The following is a 20,977-nucleotide window of genomic DNA, read 5'->3' as shown; positions in this document are numbered from 1 at the left end:
AGAGTATGAAATGGTTTAATATATGCAAAACATTGAATACAGTGTATGTCGCATAGTCAGATTGCAATAGTTGTTAAAGCTTACTAGCCTCCCTGAAGAAAGTTGTTTGAAATCATATGCTCTCATTTTAGATCAAATCTCTACTAAAATTCTTTTCCTCTGGGTAGTAAATTGATGGTAGTCTCCCTTTTGCTTTCTAAGGTGGAATATATCAATGCTAAAAAAGTGCAGTTTATTTATAGTGACTTATGGCTGACCTTGAACATTGAAAGGTACAAGATCACTTGCTATGATAATGTAGTTACTGAAATACAAGTACTGTGGAAGGGGCATGGAATGTAGTATGATGTTTAATATTATTTTATTAATACCGTTTATCTTTTTATTTTACTTAACCACTTATTCATTGGAGAGGACAAGTACTATTATAAGTTGTCATCACATGTTAGCACATGTGACCTCATATAACAGACTAGAACTGCCCTGTGGAGCTGCTCTGTGGACTGCACCTACAATCTTTCAGTAAGCAGCTTAGCACACAACGGTTGTATCAGCAGAGCTACTTAAATGTGCTGTTTGGTGAAATTGACTTAGTTCAGATGCACAGCATCACTAGGTATAACCAAATGAAAACACTGCCCAGCGTCTGCCATTCTTACATTTGTCTTAAGATTGGGGTCACTGTTGAACCATTGTGTCAACCCATCTCCTTGACAGCCTTCCTCTTTTGCACTGCTGCTCCACTTTACCAAGCAGGATGCCCTTCTCCAGGAATTAGTGTCTCCGGAGAGAATATGACCAAAGTATGTAAGACACAGTCTTGCCCTTCATACTTCTTCCAAGATAGTTTGTTTGTCTTCTTGAAAGTCCATGATCCTTTAAATATTCATTGCTACCACCATGATTCAAATGCATAGATTTTTCTCCATTCTTCCTTGTTCAATATCTGACTTTAACATGCTTCTGAAGTGGGTTACCTGAGTCCTCAAAGAAACATCCTCGCTTTTCAGCACTTTAGAGTTCTTGTGCGGCAGATTTACCCAATGAAATGCATCTTTTGATATCTGGACTGCTGCTTCCGTGAGCATTGATTGTGGATCCAAGCAACAACATCCTTGACAATTTCAACCTTTTCTCCATTTATCCTGATTTACCTATTGGTCCAGTTGTGAGGATTTGCTTTTCTTTACATTAAGCTATAATCCATCCTGAAGGCAGCTATCCTTGATCTTTGCCAACAAGTGCTTCACGTCTCCCTCACCTTCAACAAACATGGTATGTCATCTGCATATCGCAGCTTGTTAGTGAGCCTTCCTCCAATGCTGATGCTGCATTCTTCATATAATCCCACTCGCAGATGCTTTGCTGAACATACACAGTGAGTAAGTATGGTGATAGGATGCGACCCTAATGCACACCTCTCCTAACTTAAACTTATGTGATTCAAATGCACAGTCCATTTTTCTTTTTTTTTAAAGGACAGACATAACTGAATCCTTTAGAGAAATATATGCATTTCTTTCTCTTTGTTGGCTACTGGGCAAGTCCTTCTAGTGTTTTCCCACCATACCTCTGTAACTACTGGGTCACTCTCCAAGTTCTCATCATGGAAACATCTGTCTATGACAAGCAGATGAGGCAAATTGGCTTGATGATTGCATTTCTCTTACATCCCTTTATTCTTCTGAAATGTATCACAATAGGATCTCTAACTAGTAAATACCTGTACTGAATACAATGATAGGAATATAAACATTAAGATCATCATTGATGTGAATGATTCTCTGAGTTTTAAGAGAAAGGTCATTTCAGAATTACAGGGAGCAAGTAGATCCACTTTCTTCAGCCCTGTCTCCTTTAGGGGTTTACTCATATAATATTTAAATTATTAAATATTAATCATTTTATTAAATTATTGAATATTTAATTGTTAAATTAAATAATATTTAAATTATTAAATATTTAAATAAATTAAATATTTGAATTAAATTATTTAAAAACTAATTATTGAGTGCCAAAATGTGTTCAACAATGAACAAGTCAGTGGATTCTCTGAGCTCATGCAGCTTTGAGGAAAGAGTGATGGGACTACAATTTCAATGAGTAAAATAATGGATCCCTTCTTTACTCATTCAAGCTAAAGACACATCCCTAAGAAAGTGAATCTGCTTGTCTGGTTTTCACAATGGTTCCTATCATAAGAAGAAGCATTCAGTGTTGTTTATAAATTATTTCTTCTAAAGTGATCCTGTAAATAACTTGTTGTTCGGTGCTGTCGAGGGAGTTCTGACTTGTGGTGGTCCTACGTACAAAAGAATGAAACCCTGTGCAGTCGTGGGCCATCCTCACAACTGTTCTTAGGGTTGAACCCGTAGGTGGAGCTGCGGTGCTGATCCGTGTTGTGACGCACCTTGTCTCTTTCACGGCCCCTCTGCTTTACCAAGTGTGATGTCCTTCTCCACGGACCAGCCTTTCTTGATAACAAGACAATTGTTGAACCACTTTCTAGGCAATGTTGAAATATCATTTTCTACCAAAAGATCCTCATCAATTAGGTTGCAAATGCACGATTCTTAGTTGCATTTATGACTTTTCCCCCCCATTACTTGTTTCAAGTCCAATCTGTTTTTTATTTGATTTAGAAAAAATTTTTAAATCATTTTATTGGGGGCTTCTACAACTCTTATCACAATCCATACATCAGTTGAATCAAGCATGTTTTTGCATATGTTGCCTTCTTTTCTAGACATTTACTTTCTATTGAGCCCTTGGTATTGGCTCTTCACCACCCCCCACCCCCGCCACACACCCTCATAACCCCCTGATAGATTGTTACTATTTTTATCTCTTACACTGACTGCTGTCTCCCTTCCCCCATGTTTTCTGTTGTACTTACCCCTGTAGAGGGGTGTGTGATTATGTGTTGATCACTGTCATCGGTTCTCCCTTCCTCTCCCTCTCTTCCTCTTACCCTTCTGGTATCACTATTCCCACTCCTGCTCCTGGATTCTGTGTGTCTTGAGCTCCCATCCCTTTCTATACCTGTGTACATGGTCCGGCCTAGTCTGAATTGAGAAGCAGGACTGAGGTCATGGTAGTGGGGAGTGAGGAAGCCTTAAGGAACCAGAGGAATATAGTGTGCTTCATCAATGCTTTACTGCACCCTGGTGTCACATCTCTTCCCTGTGACTCCTCTGTGGGGAGATTGTTCCACTGTCTACAGATGGGCTTTGGATCTCTGCTCCAGCCCCCCTTGTTCTCACCAGTATGTTTTTGTTTGTTATGTGTCTGCTGATGCCTATTACCCGGTCCCTATGACTCCTCATGATCGCCAGCAGTGTGCATCTTCCATGTACACTTGTTGCTTTACTGCTGAATGGCATCTTATGTAACTTGAAGCCTTTAGGACCCCAGACTCTATATCTTTTAATAGCCGGTCACCATCTGCCTTCTTCACCACATTTTCTTATGCCCTTTTCTTCAACGATTGTCTTGGGAGGGTGAACATCTCAGACTGCTGATAGCTTAGAACAAAGAGTTCTTGTATTGGGGGAGGGTACGAGCAGAGGCCCAAAGTCCACCTACTACCTCAGTGCATTGCTGTATAAATATATGTATATGGGCCAATACCTTTATTTTTGTGGATCGATGTATTTACATATGTACACTGCTGTTTATACCTCTATCCATTACTTTGCTTCCTTGGTCCTCCCTCTGTTTCCTTGTACCTTCCTCCTGCCCCACTGTCACTTTCCCCTTATTTCTGCCTCTTGGTACCGCCTCTTTAGAAAATTTTTGTACAAAGTACTGTACTCTATTTAGATTTTTCAAAAGTAGTAGAAAAGGAAAAAAGTCCATTTGGCTGAATGATTCTTAAACAAAGAAGAATTTCTGACTCTCAGACTTTTCAAACTGGAGATATAGAGGTGTAGTGTAGACAAGAAATAAGAAAACAGATGCATGATATAATTTCAGTTAATAGTTTTACTATCATAGCATTATTGAAAGATACCACTCTAAGGGAAGACTTGTCACTACACACACTGCTTTACACTTCATTGGGTGTTCTAATAATTTGGGGCTTCTATGGAAATGCAGGTTCTGATTCAATTCAGGTGTTCCAAGGAACCTGGGAATCTGACTTTCTAACAACTATTTGAGCCAATATTTTTGTATAATACACTTGACCCTGGCCAGTAGGAAAAGGTCTTAACAGAACACTGACACTGTGGCATGTGATGGAAAGGGTAGAAAAGAGAAGAAAACATAGTAAACCGAATAGGAATGGAAATGCAAAACAAAAATAAACAGCAAAAGTAAAAGAAATCATGGGCCATCAAAGACAATATCTTCTTTCACTTACTTTGCTTTGGATGTCATAAGCTAAAGTTACAAGACTCAACTATTGAGGGTAAAGTCTAAACATACAGTTTTGTAGGCAATTGAGAGATATTTAGCTGGCCGAGTTTGTCCAGTTAGAATGACAAAAAAACCAAGCTTTTAAAACACACACAAAAACATTTTCTTATTAGAGGAAACTAGCATTTGTTTTGCTTTATTAATTATATTTAGTTTTATATATGTATTTAGTAGTTAGGAATTTTATTTTCATTTGTATTGTGCTTTTGAAAATAGCCTTGGGTGGAATATGTTTTATTTTGTGTCTTTTGCAATGCACTACAAAAACGAAGATTGCTTAAGAATAATCGTACCTAGCTTTAAAAATATTATTTGCATCTTTTTGTGCAGTATATTTGTTGCTTCTACGTTGTAGATAATTGCTTATCTGCTTCTTATTGTTTTAGTCATAGACGTGTTATTAAAGTACAGAAGATCCAAACCTACCAAACTCACAGCCATCAAGTCGATGCCTACACATAGCCACCCTGTCGGACAGGGGAGAACTGCTGCTGTGAGTTTCTGAGATTGGAACTGTTTATGGGCACATAAACTGTTCATACTGCCGACCTTTCAGGTCACAGTGCAGTGCCTAACCACTATGCCACCAGGGCACCACTGGATTCTTCATTGCTCTCAAATTGGTACCAATACTTGGTGCCCTCATGTGTAACAAAACAAAACTTTACCTGGTTCTGCACCCATGTTTGGAATGTGCTGTTTTAGGAATACAAATAACAAAATCATGCTTATCAAAACATTTATCAAATTTTTAACTTTTTACAAAAACAATGATGCTCAAAATTGAAACTGTCAGGGCTGCAGTCCCGAGCAAACCATTTTTAATTTTTTTATTTACAAGAAAAATGATTTTATAGTTTTTAAAAATAGTGGTTAATGGTTTAATTAATTTTGATCTCAGAAATTTAAAAAATAAGAATAAAATTAACCCAAACTCACAGCCATTGAGAAAAAGCAGAAAAGAGAACTAATAGTAAAGTCTGTATTCCTGAAATATTCTATGTACTATCTTATGTAATCAAAATAGTTCGGCAGGAAGACATTATTTATCCCATTAAATAATTGAGGAAAATAACACTTATTGTTCTAATGCACTTGCAAAGTTCACCTAAGAAATTCCTAGCAGGATATCTTTTTGGGGAGTAGGCATATTTATTCCATAATAAACATATTTCCCTTTTTTACCTAAAATCATCCATGATGAAAATTGAAGTTTTGGCTGTCATGTTATTTTTAGATTTTAAGAGTCATGAGGCAATGAGTCCTCAGTCATCTGTCAGTTTGTCATTCTGTGGTAGCTTGAGTGTTCCCGAGATGCTGGAAGGATTGCCTCAGTTATTATCAGGAGGGTCAGCAGGGGTAACTAAGGTGGGCAGAAGCCCTGGTGGTGCTGTGGTTAAAAGCAGGGCTGAGATCCGCCTGGTCAGCAATTTGAAATTGCCAGCAGCTCCATGGAAGACTGGGCTTTCTATCCCCATAAACAGTTACAGCCTTGGAAACCCACAGTGGGTCATTATGAGTCAATAATGACTTGATGGCAGTGTTTTTTCTGTTGTTGTTATTTAACCAGGGTGGATAGGTTTCTAGAGAGCTTCCAGACTAAGGAAGACGATAGATAAGGAGTAGGCTAGCCACTTCTTAGAACACCTTATGAATAGCAGTGGAAATTTTTGGCACCCCAAATAAAACTGAGGAAGGATGGCTTCCTCAAAGTAGGGTTTAATTTAATGATTTGGAATGGAGCAAAGCTTTTGAAACCTTTATTTGCTGATAGGGGATGATTAAAAAATGATGATTCAAACTTCAGTTAATAATCAGAACATGGATATGGTAAAATATATATCTAGGAAATTTTGAAGTCCAATGAAATGGAACACACAAAGATCAATATCCTAAACACTAGTGACTTGAAATGAACTGGAATTTGTCATTTTGAATCAAGTAATCATGTTTTTCTAGACTGGGAATGGCAAATTTAAGAGGAATGGTGTCACATTCATCAACAAAAAGAGCATTTCAAGGTCTTCATTTTAGCACAATGCTAAGATGGGATAATATCTATAAGCCTACAAGGGAGGAGAGTTAATAAAACTATTACTCAAATTTATGCACCAACTACTAAAATCAGTGATTAAGAAACTGAAGACTTCTACCAACATCTTCAGTCTGAAACTGATCAAATATGCAATAAAGATGCATTGATAATTACTGATCATTGGAATGCAAAATTTGTAAACAAAGAGAAAGCACTGACAATTGTAAGTATGGCCATTGTGACAGAGAAGACGCTAGAAATCATATGATAGAATTTTGCAAGACCAATGACATCTTATTGTAAATATGTTTTCAACATCAATGGTAGCTACACATGGAAACCTTACCAGGTCAAAACCAAAGCAATCAAGTTGACTACAACTAGGGGAAGAAACAATGGATAAGATCAATAGAATTAGCCAAAACAAGATTAGGGGCCTACTGTGGAACAGAACATCAACTGCAACTACTCATGTCCAAGTTCAGATTGAAGTAAAAAAAATCAAAACAACTCCACAAGAGCAAAAATGCAACCTTGAGTATATTCCAGTGGAATTTAGAGGCCATTTAAAGAACATATTTGACCCATTGAACACCAATTAGAGAAGACCAGAATAATTGTGTGATGATATCAAGACCATCATGTATGAAGATAGAAAAAAAAAAAACCTTAATTAAAAGTTGTGTTAGACTGGGTTCTCTAGAGAGATAGAACCAAATTGCTGATAATTTAATATATTTATTTATAAAGATAATTAGATATATAACAATAAATGAACTGTTAAATCATATACAGATAAATATATAATACAAGAGATGATCAGTTAACTTATAAAGCAGTACAAATGGCTCAGTGCAATTCACTCCCATGAGAGAGAGTTGTGAGACACTAGCAGTCCTTCAAGTCTAGTCAGCTGCCAGGTCTTCCTCTATGTAGAGAGAGAGCTAGGCTGTCTCAGCACAGCAGCCAATCACAAGGCAGGTCACCAACTGTCAGCCAGGTCACCAACTGCCAGTCCCCAGCTCCAGAGATGTCTTAAAGGGACCTCAACTTACAGCAACACAGTTCACAGGCTAGGCGTCCCACAGGTAGTGTAGCCTGTAAATTGAGGCATAGAACAAGCAAGGCAGCCACACACTGGTCCGATGATCAAAGAGCGAGACAAGAAAGGCGAGGCTCACCGAGCCATTTATCTCTCCGCCCTTCAGTTAATCCCACTTGTGTTTATTGCCCAGTCTGGCACAATAAACTATCTCAAAAGGAAAGAAAGAAAAACCAAAACCAAAAACAAATATCAGAAAAGACTCTGAAAGCTGCCTTTGTATGCAGAATGTATCAGCCAAATGGAAGAAATGATGATATAAAAGCACTGAAGAGAAATTTCAAAGGACAGCTTGAGAAGTTAAAGCCAAGCATTACAATGAAAGATAGAGATGAAGTTAGAAAAGCAAAAGTATGTCTAAAGGAAATGAAGGGAGAAAGCAAGCATCAAGTTGAAATTTATTAAATGATATAAGAAGCATCAAGTGTTGATGGAAAGGATATAGGAAATCATTGTACCAAAAAGAATTGATTGACATTTCAAGAGGTAGGGTATGATTAATAAGCAATGATATTGAAATAAGAAGTCCTGAAGCAAAAGAAACCGGGCAGTGACTGGATACCAGTTGAGATATTTCCATGGAAGCACTCATTCGGCTATGCCAAGAAATTTGACAGAAAAAAACAACAACTGTTCCCTGCCCATGCTAAAATGGGATAGGTTGCTATCATAAAATTGGATAAAACTACTAAATGAGGAGAAAGTAGAAAAGAGGCGGACATTGAAAAGGAAGCTATCTGCTTAAGTTCACTGCCTAGCTCATATTTTCATTACACATTCTCGTTAACAGTTGGTCTGACTCATGGGAATCCCATGGAAAAAATAGCAAAATGCTGACCAGTTTTATGCCGCTTCACAATTATAAGTAGGCTTACATCAATTATTTTAGTTCCTGTGTATTTTGAGTATTTCTAATCTATGGGGCTCATTTACCTAAAATCATTCTAAGATTTTCTTAATATCAAAATTCGGAGGAATCAGTTCTCTAGTTTTTACTATTCATCGTCCAGCTTTCGTATGCTTATGATGGATTGAAAATACCATGGTCCCATTAAACTTTCATCCTCCAAGTGGAAGTCTTCCTCTTCGACACTGTAAAGAGATCTTGTGCAGGAGATATACCCAATACAAAGCTGTTAAGTGCCATCGAGTCTGAGTCTGATTCAACCCATAGCGACCCTATGCACCACCGAATGAAGCAGTGTTGCTCCAGTGCCATCCTTACAATTCATAAGCCTATTGTTGCCGCCACAGTGCCAGTCCATCTCCTTGAGGGTCTTTTTCCCTTTCACTGCTTCTCTTCTTTACCAGAAATGATGCCCTTCTCCAGGGACTGGTCTTTCCGGTCAACACTTCCAAAGTGTATGAGACAGTCTTGCCATCTTGCCTCTAAGGAGCACTCTGACCATCCTTCTTCCAAGACAGATTTGTTTAGTACTTTTAGTGTTCCATGATATTTTATTTCTTTCTTTTTTTTAATTGGGGGCTTGTACAAGTATTATAATAATCCATGCATACAAATATTGTGTCAAGCACATTTGTACATTTGTTGCCATCATCATTTTCAAAACATTTTCTCCCTACTTGAATTCTTGGTATCAGCTATTCTTCCCCTGCCCCCTCCCTCCCCATGAGCCCTTGATAATGTATAATTTTTTTTCATGTCTTACCCTGACCGATGTCTCCCTTCACCCACCTATCTGTTGTCCATCCCCCTGGGAGGGTGTTATATGTAGGTCATTGTGATTGGTTCCTCTTTTCTACCCCCGCCTTCCCTTTACCTTCCTGGTATCACTACTCTCATTGTTGGTGCTGAGGGGGTTATCTGTCCTGAATTCCCTGTGTTTTCACCTCATATCTGTACTAGCATACACGCTCTGGTCTAGCCAGATTTGTAAGGTAGAATTGGGGCCACCATAGTGTGGAAGGGGAAAGCATTAAACAACTGGAAGAAATGTGTACGTTTCATAGGTGCCATACTGCACCCTGGCTGGTTTGTCTCTTCCTTGGGACCCAATTGTCTACAGCTGGGCTTTGGGTCTCCACTTCACCCTTACCCTCATTCACAGTGACATGTTTTTTTTTGTTCTGAGTCTTTGATGACTGACGTCTGATCCCATCGACACCTCATGATCACACAGGCTGGTGAGTTTCTTCTGCATGATCCTTTCAACAGCCTTCTTCGGCACCAAAATTAAAATGCATCCATTCTTCTCCAATTTCCTTACTCAATGTACAATTTCAAATGCCTATGACGCAATGGAGAATATCATGGCTTGAGTCAGGAATACCTTACTTAGTCTTCAAAGTAATGTTGCTGCTCTTCAATATTCTAAAGAGGTTTTGTGCAGCAGATTTACTTAATGCAATTTGTTTTTTGATCTCTTGACTGCTGTTTCCATGAACAAGGATTGAAGATTCAGCAAGGCAAAATCCTTGCCACCTCAATCCTTTCTGTTTATCATGATGTTACTTATTGGTCCAGTAGTGAGGAGTTTGGCCTTCTTTACATTGAGTTGTAATCCATACTGAAGGCTTCCATCCTTGATCTCCATCAGCATATAAAATCAAGTCCTCTTTGCTTTTAGCAAGCAAGTTTATGTCATCTGTATATCAAAGGTTGTTAATAAGCTTCCCTTCAATCCTGATGCCACATTCTTCTTCATATAATCCAATTTTTTCTGATTATTTTCTCAGTTTATAGATTCAATAAATTTAGTGAGAAGATACGACCCTGAAGCACATCTTTTCTGATTTTATACCATGCAGTATTCCTTTACTCTCGTCACACAACTGTGTCTTGATTCATGTACAGGCTCTGGATTGCACAATGGAGCGTTCTGAAATTCCCATTCTTCTTAAAGCTATTTCTAGTTTGTTGTGATCCAGAGTTGAAAGCCTTTGCATAGTTGAGGAAACAAACATTTTTCTAGTATTCTCTGCTTTCAGTCAAGCTCCATCTGACATCACCAATGACATCTCTTCTGCCATGCCCAATTCAACACATCATTTGCTTATTTGATTGTTGCTTTCATGAACATTGGTGGTGGATCCAAGCAAGATGAAATCCTTGAGAACTTCGATCTTGTCCCCATTAATCATAATGTTGTCTATAGGTCAAGTTTTGAGGTTTTGGGGTTGGTTATGTTAAGTTACAATTTATACTAAAGGCCACAGTCGTTTATTTCATGAGCAAGTGCTTCAAGAGCTCCTTGCTTTGAGCAAATAAGGTTGTGTCATCTTTATACTACAGGTTGTCAATAAATCTTCCACCAATCACATTGTTCTTCATATAGTCAGCTTCTCAAACTATTTTCTTGACATACAGATTGAGTAAGTATTGTGAAAAGAAACAACCTTTACACCTACATCTCCTGATTTTAGACCATGCAGTATTACTTTGTTTTGTTTGCGTGACTACCTCTTAGTCCAAAGTTTTCTGGAATTCAAATTATCTTTAATAATTCACAATTTGCTATGATCTAAACTGCTATATGACTTTGCACAGTCCATAAAATACACGTAAACATCTTCCGTGTATTCTTTTCTTCCAGCCAAATTCCATCTAATGTCACCAGTATAGTTTCTCATGCACATCCTTTTCTGAATCCCGCTTGAATTTCTGGCAACTTCTTGCTGATATACATTTACAATCATTTAAAAATCTAGTTGCAAAGGACATTATTGACATTTCTCATTAATTTCCCTCTTCCTTGGATCACCTTTCTTTGGAATGGACACTGTAGTAAATCAGGATTTCCTACTGTCAATTGACCAGGTAGCTGTATTCCAAATTTCTTGTGACAGGCAAGTGAGTGAATGACTTGTTGAAACATTTATTTTGGTCTTCCACCAATTCAGGATGACATGTTCTTTTCTCATGACCTCTGTTGGCTTAGTGGTCACAGGATGGGATGGGATCTGCAAGTTCAGCAGTTTGAAAATATCAGCTGCTCCTTGGAGCTTTCTGTCCATGCCTGTAAAGAGTTACAGACTCGGAAACTCCCAAGAGCAGTTCCATACTGTCCTAGAAGCAGGAATTTGATAGTAGCCAGTTTGATTTTTGGAGTTTTGTTTCTTGCTGATGTCTTCAGTTCAGCTTGGATTTCTTTCTTCAATATGTATATTTAACATTTTACCAATATGAGAAACGTAATAAATTAACATATTTATAACTCAATATTTCAGTTATATAATCATCCTGTTTCTTGTTAAATATCCATTGGTAGACTACTTATTATTCCCAAATTATGTAATTATACAGCATATTTTTATCTGGTTCTTTATTGCTTACAATTTTTGTGTTGTGAACAGTATTACTGTGAACATCAATTGAGATAAATATGTTTGTATATCCATAATTATTCTGCCCTTGGGGTAATTACAATGACTCTTATAAACCAAGTATCACCAAAGAATAATCAGAAAATCCTGGATACTTCTATAAAATAATGTGCATCTTTTTATGTTTATGTTTATTAAATAAAATTAGTTTCTTCGTTCTTTCATCTATTACAAAATACTGGACCCATTCTCATACAACTTTCCACTATTTTAATGTGTGCCTCCATCTGTGTGACGGAAAGAGGGACTTCTTATGAAATTAGTTAAATTATGAAAAAATAAAGGCTATTTTTCATTTCAAACAAGATTACTACTGAGAGGACAGACATTTTAATAATCCTAGGGACTTGCATTTCTTCATTCTGCAACTTTCACGAGACAGAGAGAGAGAGAATGAAATTACTCTTCCTTTTTAGATTGCATGGAGTCCGCTGTTGTCTGGAAGATAACCCTTTTGTTACTCTTCTTTTTGAAGAGTGTCGGCTATTTGAAGTTGGTAGCGTCACTTTTTGAAATGTAATGAGACAAAAATGCTTGCTCCTGACAGGTATATTGCTTTGAATCTTTATCCTCATCCTTCTTCCTTGTTTCAAATGTTCTTCCATGTCCTCAGACAAAGCCCACCAGGAACATATGCATAGTTGAATTAGTTGGATTGAAGGGCTATTAATAAGGACATTATAGAATTTAATTTCCCCTTGAGTGATTGAAAGAAGTCCCAAAGAAATAGGACTTTTCTTGCTACCAGGAAGCAAAGGTAATTTTATGATTAGTCTATTAATGACTCTTATTTGGAAGTAGAGTGAACAACTGTCCGGCTTGCTTGACTAGAGAAGATTCCTGAAACATAGGCCGTATAGTGCCCAAATAAAAAATAAAAAAAAATCGTAGGTAAACCGGAAAGAGTGGCTCATCCTAGCTAGAAGATGAAAGAAATGAAAAGAATCTACTGCAGCCGTTGGCAAAGATTCAATTGGTGTTTATAGTAGCCAGGTTAGGGATGGATGATCACTTTTCTGGTTTGGGTAACATTCCACTTTTGCCTGAATTCAGATGTGACCATAGGGTGATCTTGGACTTGACTTTATCTATTGCGATCTCCTGGTCCCTTTCTCTGCTATTGATATTCTGGACTGGCGCTTACACTGGATAGGCACCACGCTGTAGCTGGGAGGGCCTGGCCAACTCTGAACAACCCGAGTCTGCTTCCAGCACCAGGCTCCTCTAGCTGCTCGGGGCTTCTTTTCATTTTTCAACTGTTTTCTTAGAAAGTTGAGGAATATGCTTTGAGTGGAAAGGAATAATGCCTAAGAGCTTATAAATGTGATCTGGTTGTTGTCAACCACCTTGGATCTGTGCCCTAATGAAACACTGAGATTTGAAATAGTAACAATATTTATCCTTCTCTCTTAACACACCTTTTTCCTTTTTTCAATACACAACAATTTTAAGTTACTAAATTTAAATATATACATATATTAAAATATAGAATTCACATTAAAATGCTTAACTGCTCTTAATGTAATACTCCCATAAAGAATTTTTTTTTCTTTTTCCACAGATATGCTGAAGAATGCTATTATTTCATAGACTGAAATTTAGTTTTAGTCTGATAGCTATGTTTGTTGTTTTAAGAAAACAGAAAAGAAAAATATATGTATAGAATAACTAATTATTCTGAATCAAAATAAAATAACTTTCCATAAGATCCACCATTGAAAGAAACTATTTCATATTTTTCACATTTACTGTTTTAAAAAAAGAAAATATAAAGGGTGGTTTTATCTTTCTGAAAATATTTGATCAGCAGATGAGCATTTTATTATATATTGACTTTCAGCATAAATGTGATAATACTACAACATAAAGCATTACCTTAATTATTAATATTCATTCATTTACCTAATTTAGCTTGAATCTAGTTTGAATACCTTATATATAAGATATTAATTAAATTAATTAAATCTATTTGCTAGTGATTGGGATTATACCAATGGAAAAAAGAAACTGCTTTAGTTACCATTATAACTTAAAATCATGAACTTTTCTCAAGGTTCGGAGAACTCCTTTGAAGCCAACATTCCCACAGACCTGCCAGGGGGACATGCTAATGAAATAGGCCAGGGAAAGGAAACTGAAGAATTACCAGGAGCTTTGGAGGCCAGCAAGCCATTGGCAGTGGTACTTCCTTCTGAAGTTTCATGTGAGGTCAGTAACGATGCCTTGTTATGTACGTGGCTCTAATGTTTGAATAACTATCGCCTTTCACTAGAATGCAAATTTATCTTAGTTAGAGCATTAATTTCTTAAGGCTGACATAACAAAATGCCATAAGCTGGGTGGTTCATCAGAAAAAAATAAAGTAAAAGATTGTCTCACAGTTCTGTGGGGTTGAAGTGTGACCTCGGTGTATTGGCTGTGGTAATTCTCTGGGATTTTGTGAGAATATATGCCAGACCTCTCTTCTTGTTTCTGGTGGTTTGGGGCATTTGTTGGGTTGCAGCTACCATGTCGCATGCCAACCTTTCTCTCTCTCTTTGTATCTTCTGCTCTTTTACAATGACACTAGTCATGTTGGATTAGTACTCACCCTATTCCAGTGTGACTTGGGTCAGACTCACAGTTCCAGGAGTTAGAATTTCAACATATGTTTTCTGGGAGACGTGACAATGCCCATACCATTTGATATTTTTGTCTAATTTGTTTGTTATTCTGGCTACAGGACCTACAACAATACCCGATACAACATTTAGTACATAGTTGCAGGGTAATTGAATATTAGAAAATATCTAATAACTTAAATTTATCAAAAATTGCTAACACCTAATAAATATATGGGTACTGCAAACAAGGAGTTTTGGTTTTTTTCATGAGTCAAAATATACCCTTGAATATAATTTTGAAATTAGTGTTAGGACCACTACTTTTTCAATTGTGAATCAGTGAGACATGTATATGTAAAGAGTTACATACAGAAACTTATGTTATAAGTGAAATATCACAAGAGGTCCAAGAACTGGCCCTTTAGGGAGTAATCATATAACAAGAGGAAGTGGCAGATTTCTGGGAAGATGCTTTCTATCTGTACCTCCTAACATGTTTTTGCTGGAATGAACCACTAAAATAAGCCTACTAGTGGAACTTGACTTGAATCTTGTGTAGTAATCTCCGAAGCACAAAAATAAGTAGGGTCTCAATATTGTGGAGCACCAGGAGAGTTTGATGAGTTACATGAAAAGATCATTCTGGTAACAGCTGATGGATTTAGGTGAGCTGATGACAAAGGCCGCAGTTGCCCACTTGCCATATGGCCCGTGAGAGTGTCCCCTGAGTCCCTATCACCACCTGTCCTGTAGAAACACAAACATTCCATGCAGTTAAGTGAAGTTGCACACCTTCCCTCCATCACCTCTATCCCCCGTGTTTGAGCAGAAGAATCTCAGTTTTGAGCAATTTCATTATCTCTGCCAGAGGAACAAACTCGACACTGACACTATCTTAGGGATTTCAGGATCCTGAGCTATGCAGGTTTGCGGGAACCGACACTTATTTGCCAGGCTAAATTGAATCACAACCCATTGAAAGGATTCAGGAACTTAAGGGAGGGAGGACTACGAGGCTACACAATCAGAACCAGCAGTTCTTTTCAAGTCTGAAATAATGAAAGAGACGGAAGAGGACCCTCATAAAAGAGAAATCAGAACTATTCTCAAGTACATGAAATGAAAGCAGAGGAGGGAGAAAACACTGATGCTAAAAATAGTTCTCCAGTAGTTATGCAATGAGTCTAAATAGCTGCTTAAAATATATCTGCATCACTAAAAAACTGCAACAAGATGAAGCCCTCCCATTATTAAATTCACAGGGAAATTAAAGACCAAAAATCAAAATCTCCCTGCCTTCCCGGCTAAGATAACTCACTCACATGACTGGTTCGAGGGGGCTGGGCTTCTTTCAATAATAGAATCACCAGCTGCCTTTAATATATCTGTATATATTTTTTCAGGATTTTCTTTCCTGGGATTTCTACTTCTTCAAGCATACTGAAAGTTGAAAGATCATGCAATATTATTTTAGCACCACCCTAATATTCTAAAATAAATGAAGCTCTATTTATTCCAAGCAAAAATTTATGCTGTAGAATTCAGGGTATCTGAATCCATGTTGTCTGTGCCAAACATCATAGGAAAGACCAAGGGAATAGCAAGCAGAGAGTGAAAATTGTGTTTCATATTTGCCAGCATAATATTCACTTCATGACAAATGTCTTAAAACACAACAGTTAAGCATAAACCCATTTCCCCAAAAATGGCCAATTAATAGTTCTTTATGGCAATAGTATGTTTCCTAGGATTGAGAAGAGATCACTGAAGAATTATCCTGTCTCCAAAGAAAACATATTTAAGGCAGTGATGCTGCATTAATTTCTTAAAGTTGCCATAACAAAGTATCACAAAGTGAGTAACTTATAAGAACAGAGATGTGTGTTCTCACAGTTCTGGAAGCTAGTTGTCCAAAGTCAACCTGTAGACAAAGCCATGTTCTCTTCCAAGGCTCTACAGAAGATCATCCTCGGCTTTTGGTCACCCCATCTGTGATTGCTGCAGCAGCACAACCTTGTCTTTACACAGCTATCTTTCTCCATCTGCCTCTCTGACTCATCTCCTCTTTTATAAGAACATGTCTGGGAGACCAGTCCCCAGAGAAGGACATCATGCTTGGTAAAGTAGAGGGCCAGCGATAAAGAGGAAGGCTCTGGACAAGATGGATTGACACTGACTGCAACAATTGGACCTCGATATAAAAAATTTAAAAAAAATAGTGAGGCTGGGGCTAGACCAGGCAGTGTTTTGTTCTGTTATATATAGGGCTGCTTTGATTTGGAACCAACCCAATGGTGCCTAACAAGAACCACTATGATTGCATTCGGATCCACCCTGCTCTTTCATGACTTCACCTTAAGGGGTAGCATCATCAGAGGCTGTATTTTCAAGCATGGTCATGTTCATGGGTACCAGAGGTTAGGGCTTTAGTCTTCTTGTGGAGCACAATCCAACCCTAATACCACCAGCTCTTACCTGACATGTGTCTCTTTATCATCCAGCATCTTCAAAACCAACGGTTCCAGTCCCGTTTGCAGTTGTGTTACTAACGTGCCATCAAGGAACTGATTGAGATCTTATACAGACGGGGCCTATATAAAGCCCCACAGAGAGACAACTAGTGCTTGCCCTTTAGTGTTATATAAACCTGCCCTCACTTTGTAAAGATTGGACCAACCTCTATCCACAACCAACTCTTAATCACCTTCACTTGATGTACATGCAGCTTCTAAATCACTCAAAAGCGCTTTTAGCCTCTTTTTATTTGCACGAACTAAACATAAACCAAACTCCTTGATACTGAGTAGGCTCAACCCCGTAGTGACCCTGTAAGGTTTTCAAGGATGTAAATCTTTAAGCCACCAGCACTGGTTAGCAACAAACCATTTTAACTGCTCTGCCAGCAGGGGTCCTTTTCTTACCAAAAACCTAAACTCACGGGCATCAAGTCAATTCCAACTCAGAACGACCCTCTACTACATGCTAGAAATACCCCTCCGTGTAGCTGAGACTGAAACCCTTTGAGGGAGTAGAGAACCTCATCCTTCGCCTGAGGAGCAACTAAGGGATTTGAACTGCTCACCATGCAGCACCACTAAGTAGGGCTAAATACTCTTGCTGCCCTCAATCATGTCAATGCTGACTCATTGTGAGCCCCTGTGGGTTTCTGAGACTGACACTGTTGACGGGAGTAGAAAGCCCAGTCTTCCTTCCAGGGAGTTGCTGGTGGTTTCCATCTTCCAAGCACGTGGATGGACGCACAATGAGGTTTGGTACCCACTGTCCCACCTACACGTTCTAACAGACACACTCGGCCATGAGTCGTGTTTATAACGCGAGAACTGCCTGTGGGGGCATGGTCATCCTTCTTGCTACTGCTGGAGCTTCGAGCTGTGGAGTTGCTTTCTCGGGTGGAAGGTTTATAGCACTCGTCGGATTCACTTGGAGGAACCAGCTTCTGGAGCGTGTTTAGCTGAGGCAGTGGGCCGCTGCTGACTGGCACGCTGACGCTTCAGGCCTGAGTAACCCGAGAGGCTCCATTTCTCTGCCTTAACTGACCCAGCACTGTAGCTCTCCAAGGGTTCAGATTCGCCGGCCTTGAAAGTCTTCATCGCTTTAGAAAACATTGCTTTGTTTGCTTTCTTCCACTTTTTTCTCTGCCACAAGTGAAGATATAGGTGAAACATTCCATTTCTATACGGTTTTTCTAATCTCTTTGAGAAACACCGAGATGAGTTGTAAGTTAAAATCGGTTTCTTGATTTAGCCCCTCCTTTACATTTTCGAGCAACACTCTTTGTTTTATTTTAATACTAACAAGGTTTTATTTTTCAATTGTTTATCCTCCCAGGTATTTGTTTTGCTAAAACACTCCTCTACATACTTTCGAATGAGGTTGTCTAGGATGAAATACATACAAACAGCTTATCCTAGGTGCTGGCTCAGATGCTGTTAGGTGCCAACAAGGACAGTCCGACTCAGAGCAGTACTATTTACCACAGGGGGAACCCTGCCTGGACCTATGCCATGTTCATGGTAATTTCTACGTCTGAGCCCATTGTCGCGGCCATGGCACCAATCCATCTGCTCGACAGACTTCTTCCTTTTCAATGACCTTCAACTTTTCTAAGCATGATGTCGTTTTCCGGAGACAAAGCTCTCCTGACAGCATGTGCAAAGGATGTGAGATGCAGTTCCATCGCTCTTCCATCTAAGGAGCATCCTGGCTGTACTTACTCCAACACAGATTCATTCATTCTTTTGGAAGTTCACAGTATTGCAATATGATTCACCAGAACCATAATTCAAATGAATTGGTTCTTTGGTCTTCCTCAGTCAATGAGTCACACCATGCAATTTCTCTGATGGAAAATCTACCTAGGAGGCATTCTCTCATTATCCCAAACTGAAATAAGTCTGCCGCCACTGAGTTAATTCTGACTCATGGCAAAGCCGTAGCACGGAGTAGAACTGCCCCATAGGGTTTCTGGGGTGTTATACTTTTATCCAGGCTGACGGTCACATTTTCTCTGGTGGACTGGCTGGGACATTTGAACTGCTGGCCTCTTGGTTTGCAATTGAATGACTTAACGACTGTGCCACCAGGCTCCATTCTCTCCCTGAAATAACTTCTAAGCAAAAATTGTACCTACTATTTCATTCAGTACCTCCTTTTCTATGTGCATATCTATAGCATCCTAATGTCTCAGAGAAGTTCCCTCAAAGTACTGGTTCACAGTTAGGGGTGACACTGCCTCAGCAAGGGACATTTGGCAAACTCTGAAGACTTTTTGTTTTCTTCCACAATTGGGGGAATGCTACTGATACCTAGTGAGTGGAAACCAGCGATGCTTCTGATCCCCTTTCAAGGCACAAGTCTGCCCCACAATCTAGTCCCAACACGTCAACCGTGTGTAGATAAAATATTGCCTCAAAATACAGGAAAGAAATGCAGGCCCTTCTGGTGAGGAAATCACGTTCCCTTGCCTTGTAAAGGCATCAGTGGTCCAGCGTTCCTCTTCAGAAGCTTCTCTGCAGTCCATCCACTTGTCTGGCAATCACTGGCAAGAGCCACTTCATCTTTAACGGGTGATTCTCCGTCACTTGTTTTTTATGGACCTTTTCTATAACTGTAAGAGGGGGCCTCTGAAGGTTTTCCTTGAAGGATGACAGTTTGTTTTCTGATGTCTCACCTCTCCTGTTATGACTGCCAGCCCCAGTCACAGATTTCATGAGGGTGGATGTATTTTTCATCAAAAAATACCATTCTGAAGAGCAGTTAAAGCGGCTTTGTCTCCTCTATCTTGTAGGTCGCGCTTCAAATATATCATTTTCTTTCTTTTGATAGAATTTATCCACAACCACCTCAACTTCTCTTCTGATAAAATTATCTTCCCTTAGTATAATCATATTAAGACTAAAATATATTTCTAGTTATGATAAGACTAAAATACATTTTTTGAAATCAGTCTGGCTACCTGTTGAATTCTTGAGCAGATTTCATACCTAAGGTCATAGTACAACCAACAAATTCCCTTCAAGGTACCCTGGGGGCACAATGGTTAAGCACTCAGGCCCTAACCAAAAAGTCAGCAGTTCAAACCCACTACCTGCTCCAGGGAAGAACTGACCTGGTATTCTGGCCCATAAGATTCATTGACTCGCTGTCATCATATAAATTCTGACTCATAGTGACCCTATAGGACAGGGTTGAAGTGCCCCCATTGGTTTTCAAGACTGTGCTCGTACAGGAGGAGCAAGCCCCATGGAACAGCTGGTGGTTACGAACTGCTGACCACATAGTTAGCCTACCAATGTAAAACCACTGTGGACTAGGGCTATTACTCATAAAGATTACAACCTAAGAAGACCTAGGGAGACAGTCTATGTGTCACTCAATATTACTATGGCTTGTAATCCACTTGGTGGCACACAACAACAAATCACTAGCTGTATTTTGATCTGTGTTAATGGCATTGAATATTTTTTTTCCCTGTCTGGATCCTGTAAGAGGGCATAATAGCTAATGAAGACCTTAATTAGATTGAACTTATTTGTTACTACACCTCTGTCTCTAACTATAATACAGTCTCCAAGCCAAGAGTAAAGATGTTTTTAGATTCTTGAGGGGTGGGGATGACTCTTGGGGGTCCATGAGAAAAGCATCAGTCTCCGAGTTTACCTCCTTGATTCTTCATTTAGTGACATTGAGCACAGTGTAAACAACACACACAAGGCGATTCCTGATACCATTCCCCACTTAAAGCTTGATCCCGTGATTTAATTGAAAAACACAGTAAAATAAGGAAACAACTAGTTGGCACATAAATGACTCTTTTGAGATGAGGTTTTTCTTTTTTTTTTAAGTAGGGCATTTTATTTTGTTAACAATTTCAGCAATATATAGTTACGTATGTAGAAAATATTCTTAATGATTCACAATTTCTCAAGAGACAATATTATTCAGCTCTGGATA

General features: G+C 38.7%; 1 protein-coding gene across 1 annotated transcript in view; it reads left to right on the top strand.

Moving 5' to 3' along the window:
• The window catches only part of BANK1 (B cell scaffold protein with ankyrin repeats 1), a 323,683-nt gene that overhangs the window by 31,985 nt on the left and 270,721 nt on the right, over positions 1 to 20,977 (top strand). Inside the window, exon 2 of the mRNA XM_045284327.1 lies at positions 13,954 to 14,108. Within this exon, the coding sequence (XP_045140262.1) occupies positions 13,954 to 14,108 (155 nt within the window). The remainder of the gene's footprint in view (positions 1 to 13,953; positions 14,109 to 20,977) is intronic.

Source organism: Echinops telfairi, unplaced genomic scaffold (assembly GCF_000313985.2).
Source record: "Echinops telfairi isolate 266 unplaced genomic scaffold, ASM31398v2 ScPeMD7_7468;HRSCAF=8506_0, whole genome shotgun sequence".
NCBI classification, from domain to species: Eukaryota; Metazoa; Chordata; class Mammalia; order Afrosoricida; family Tenrecidae; genus Echinops; species Echinops telfairi.
The sequence above is the reverse complement of the archived record's forward strand: the minus strand, read 5'-3'. Positions and strand labels throughout refer to the sequence as shown.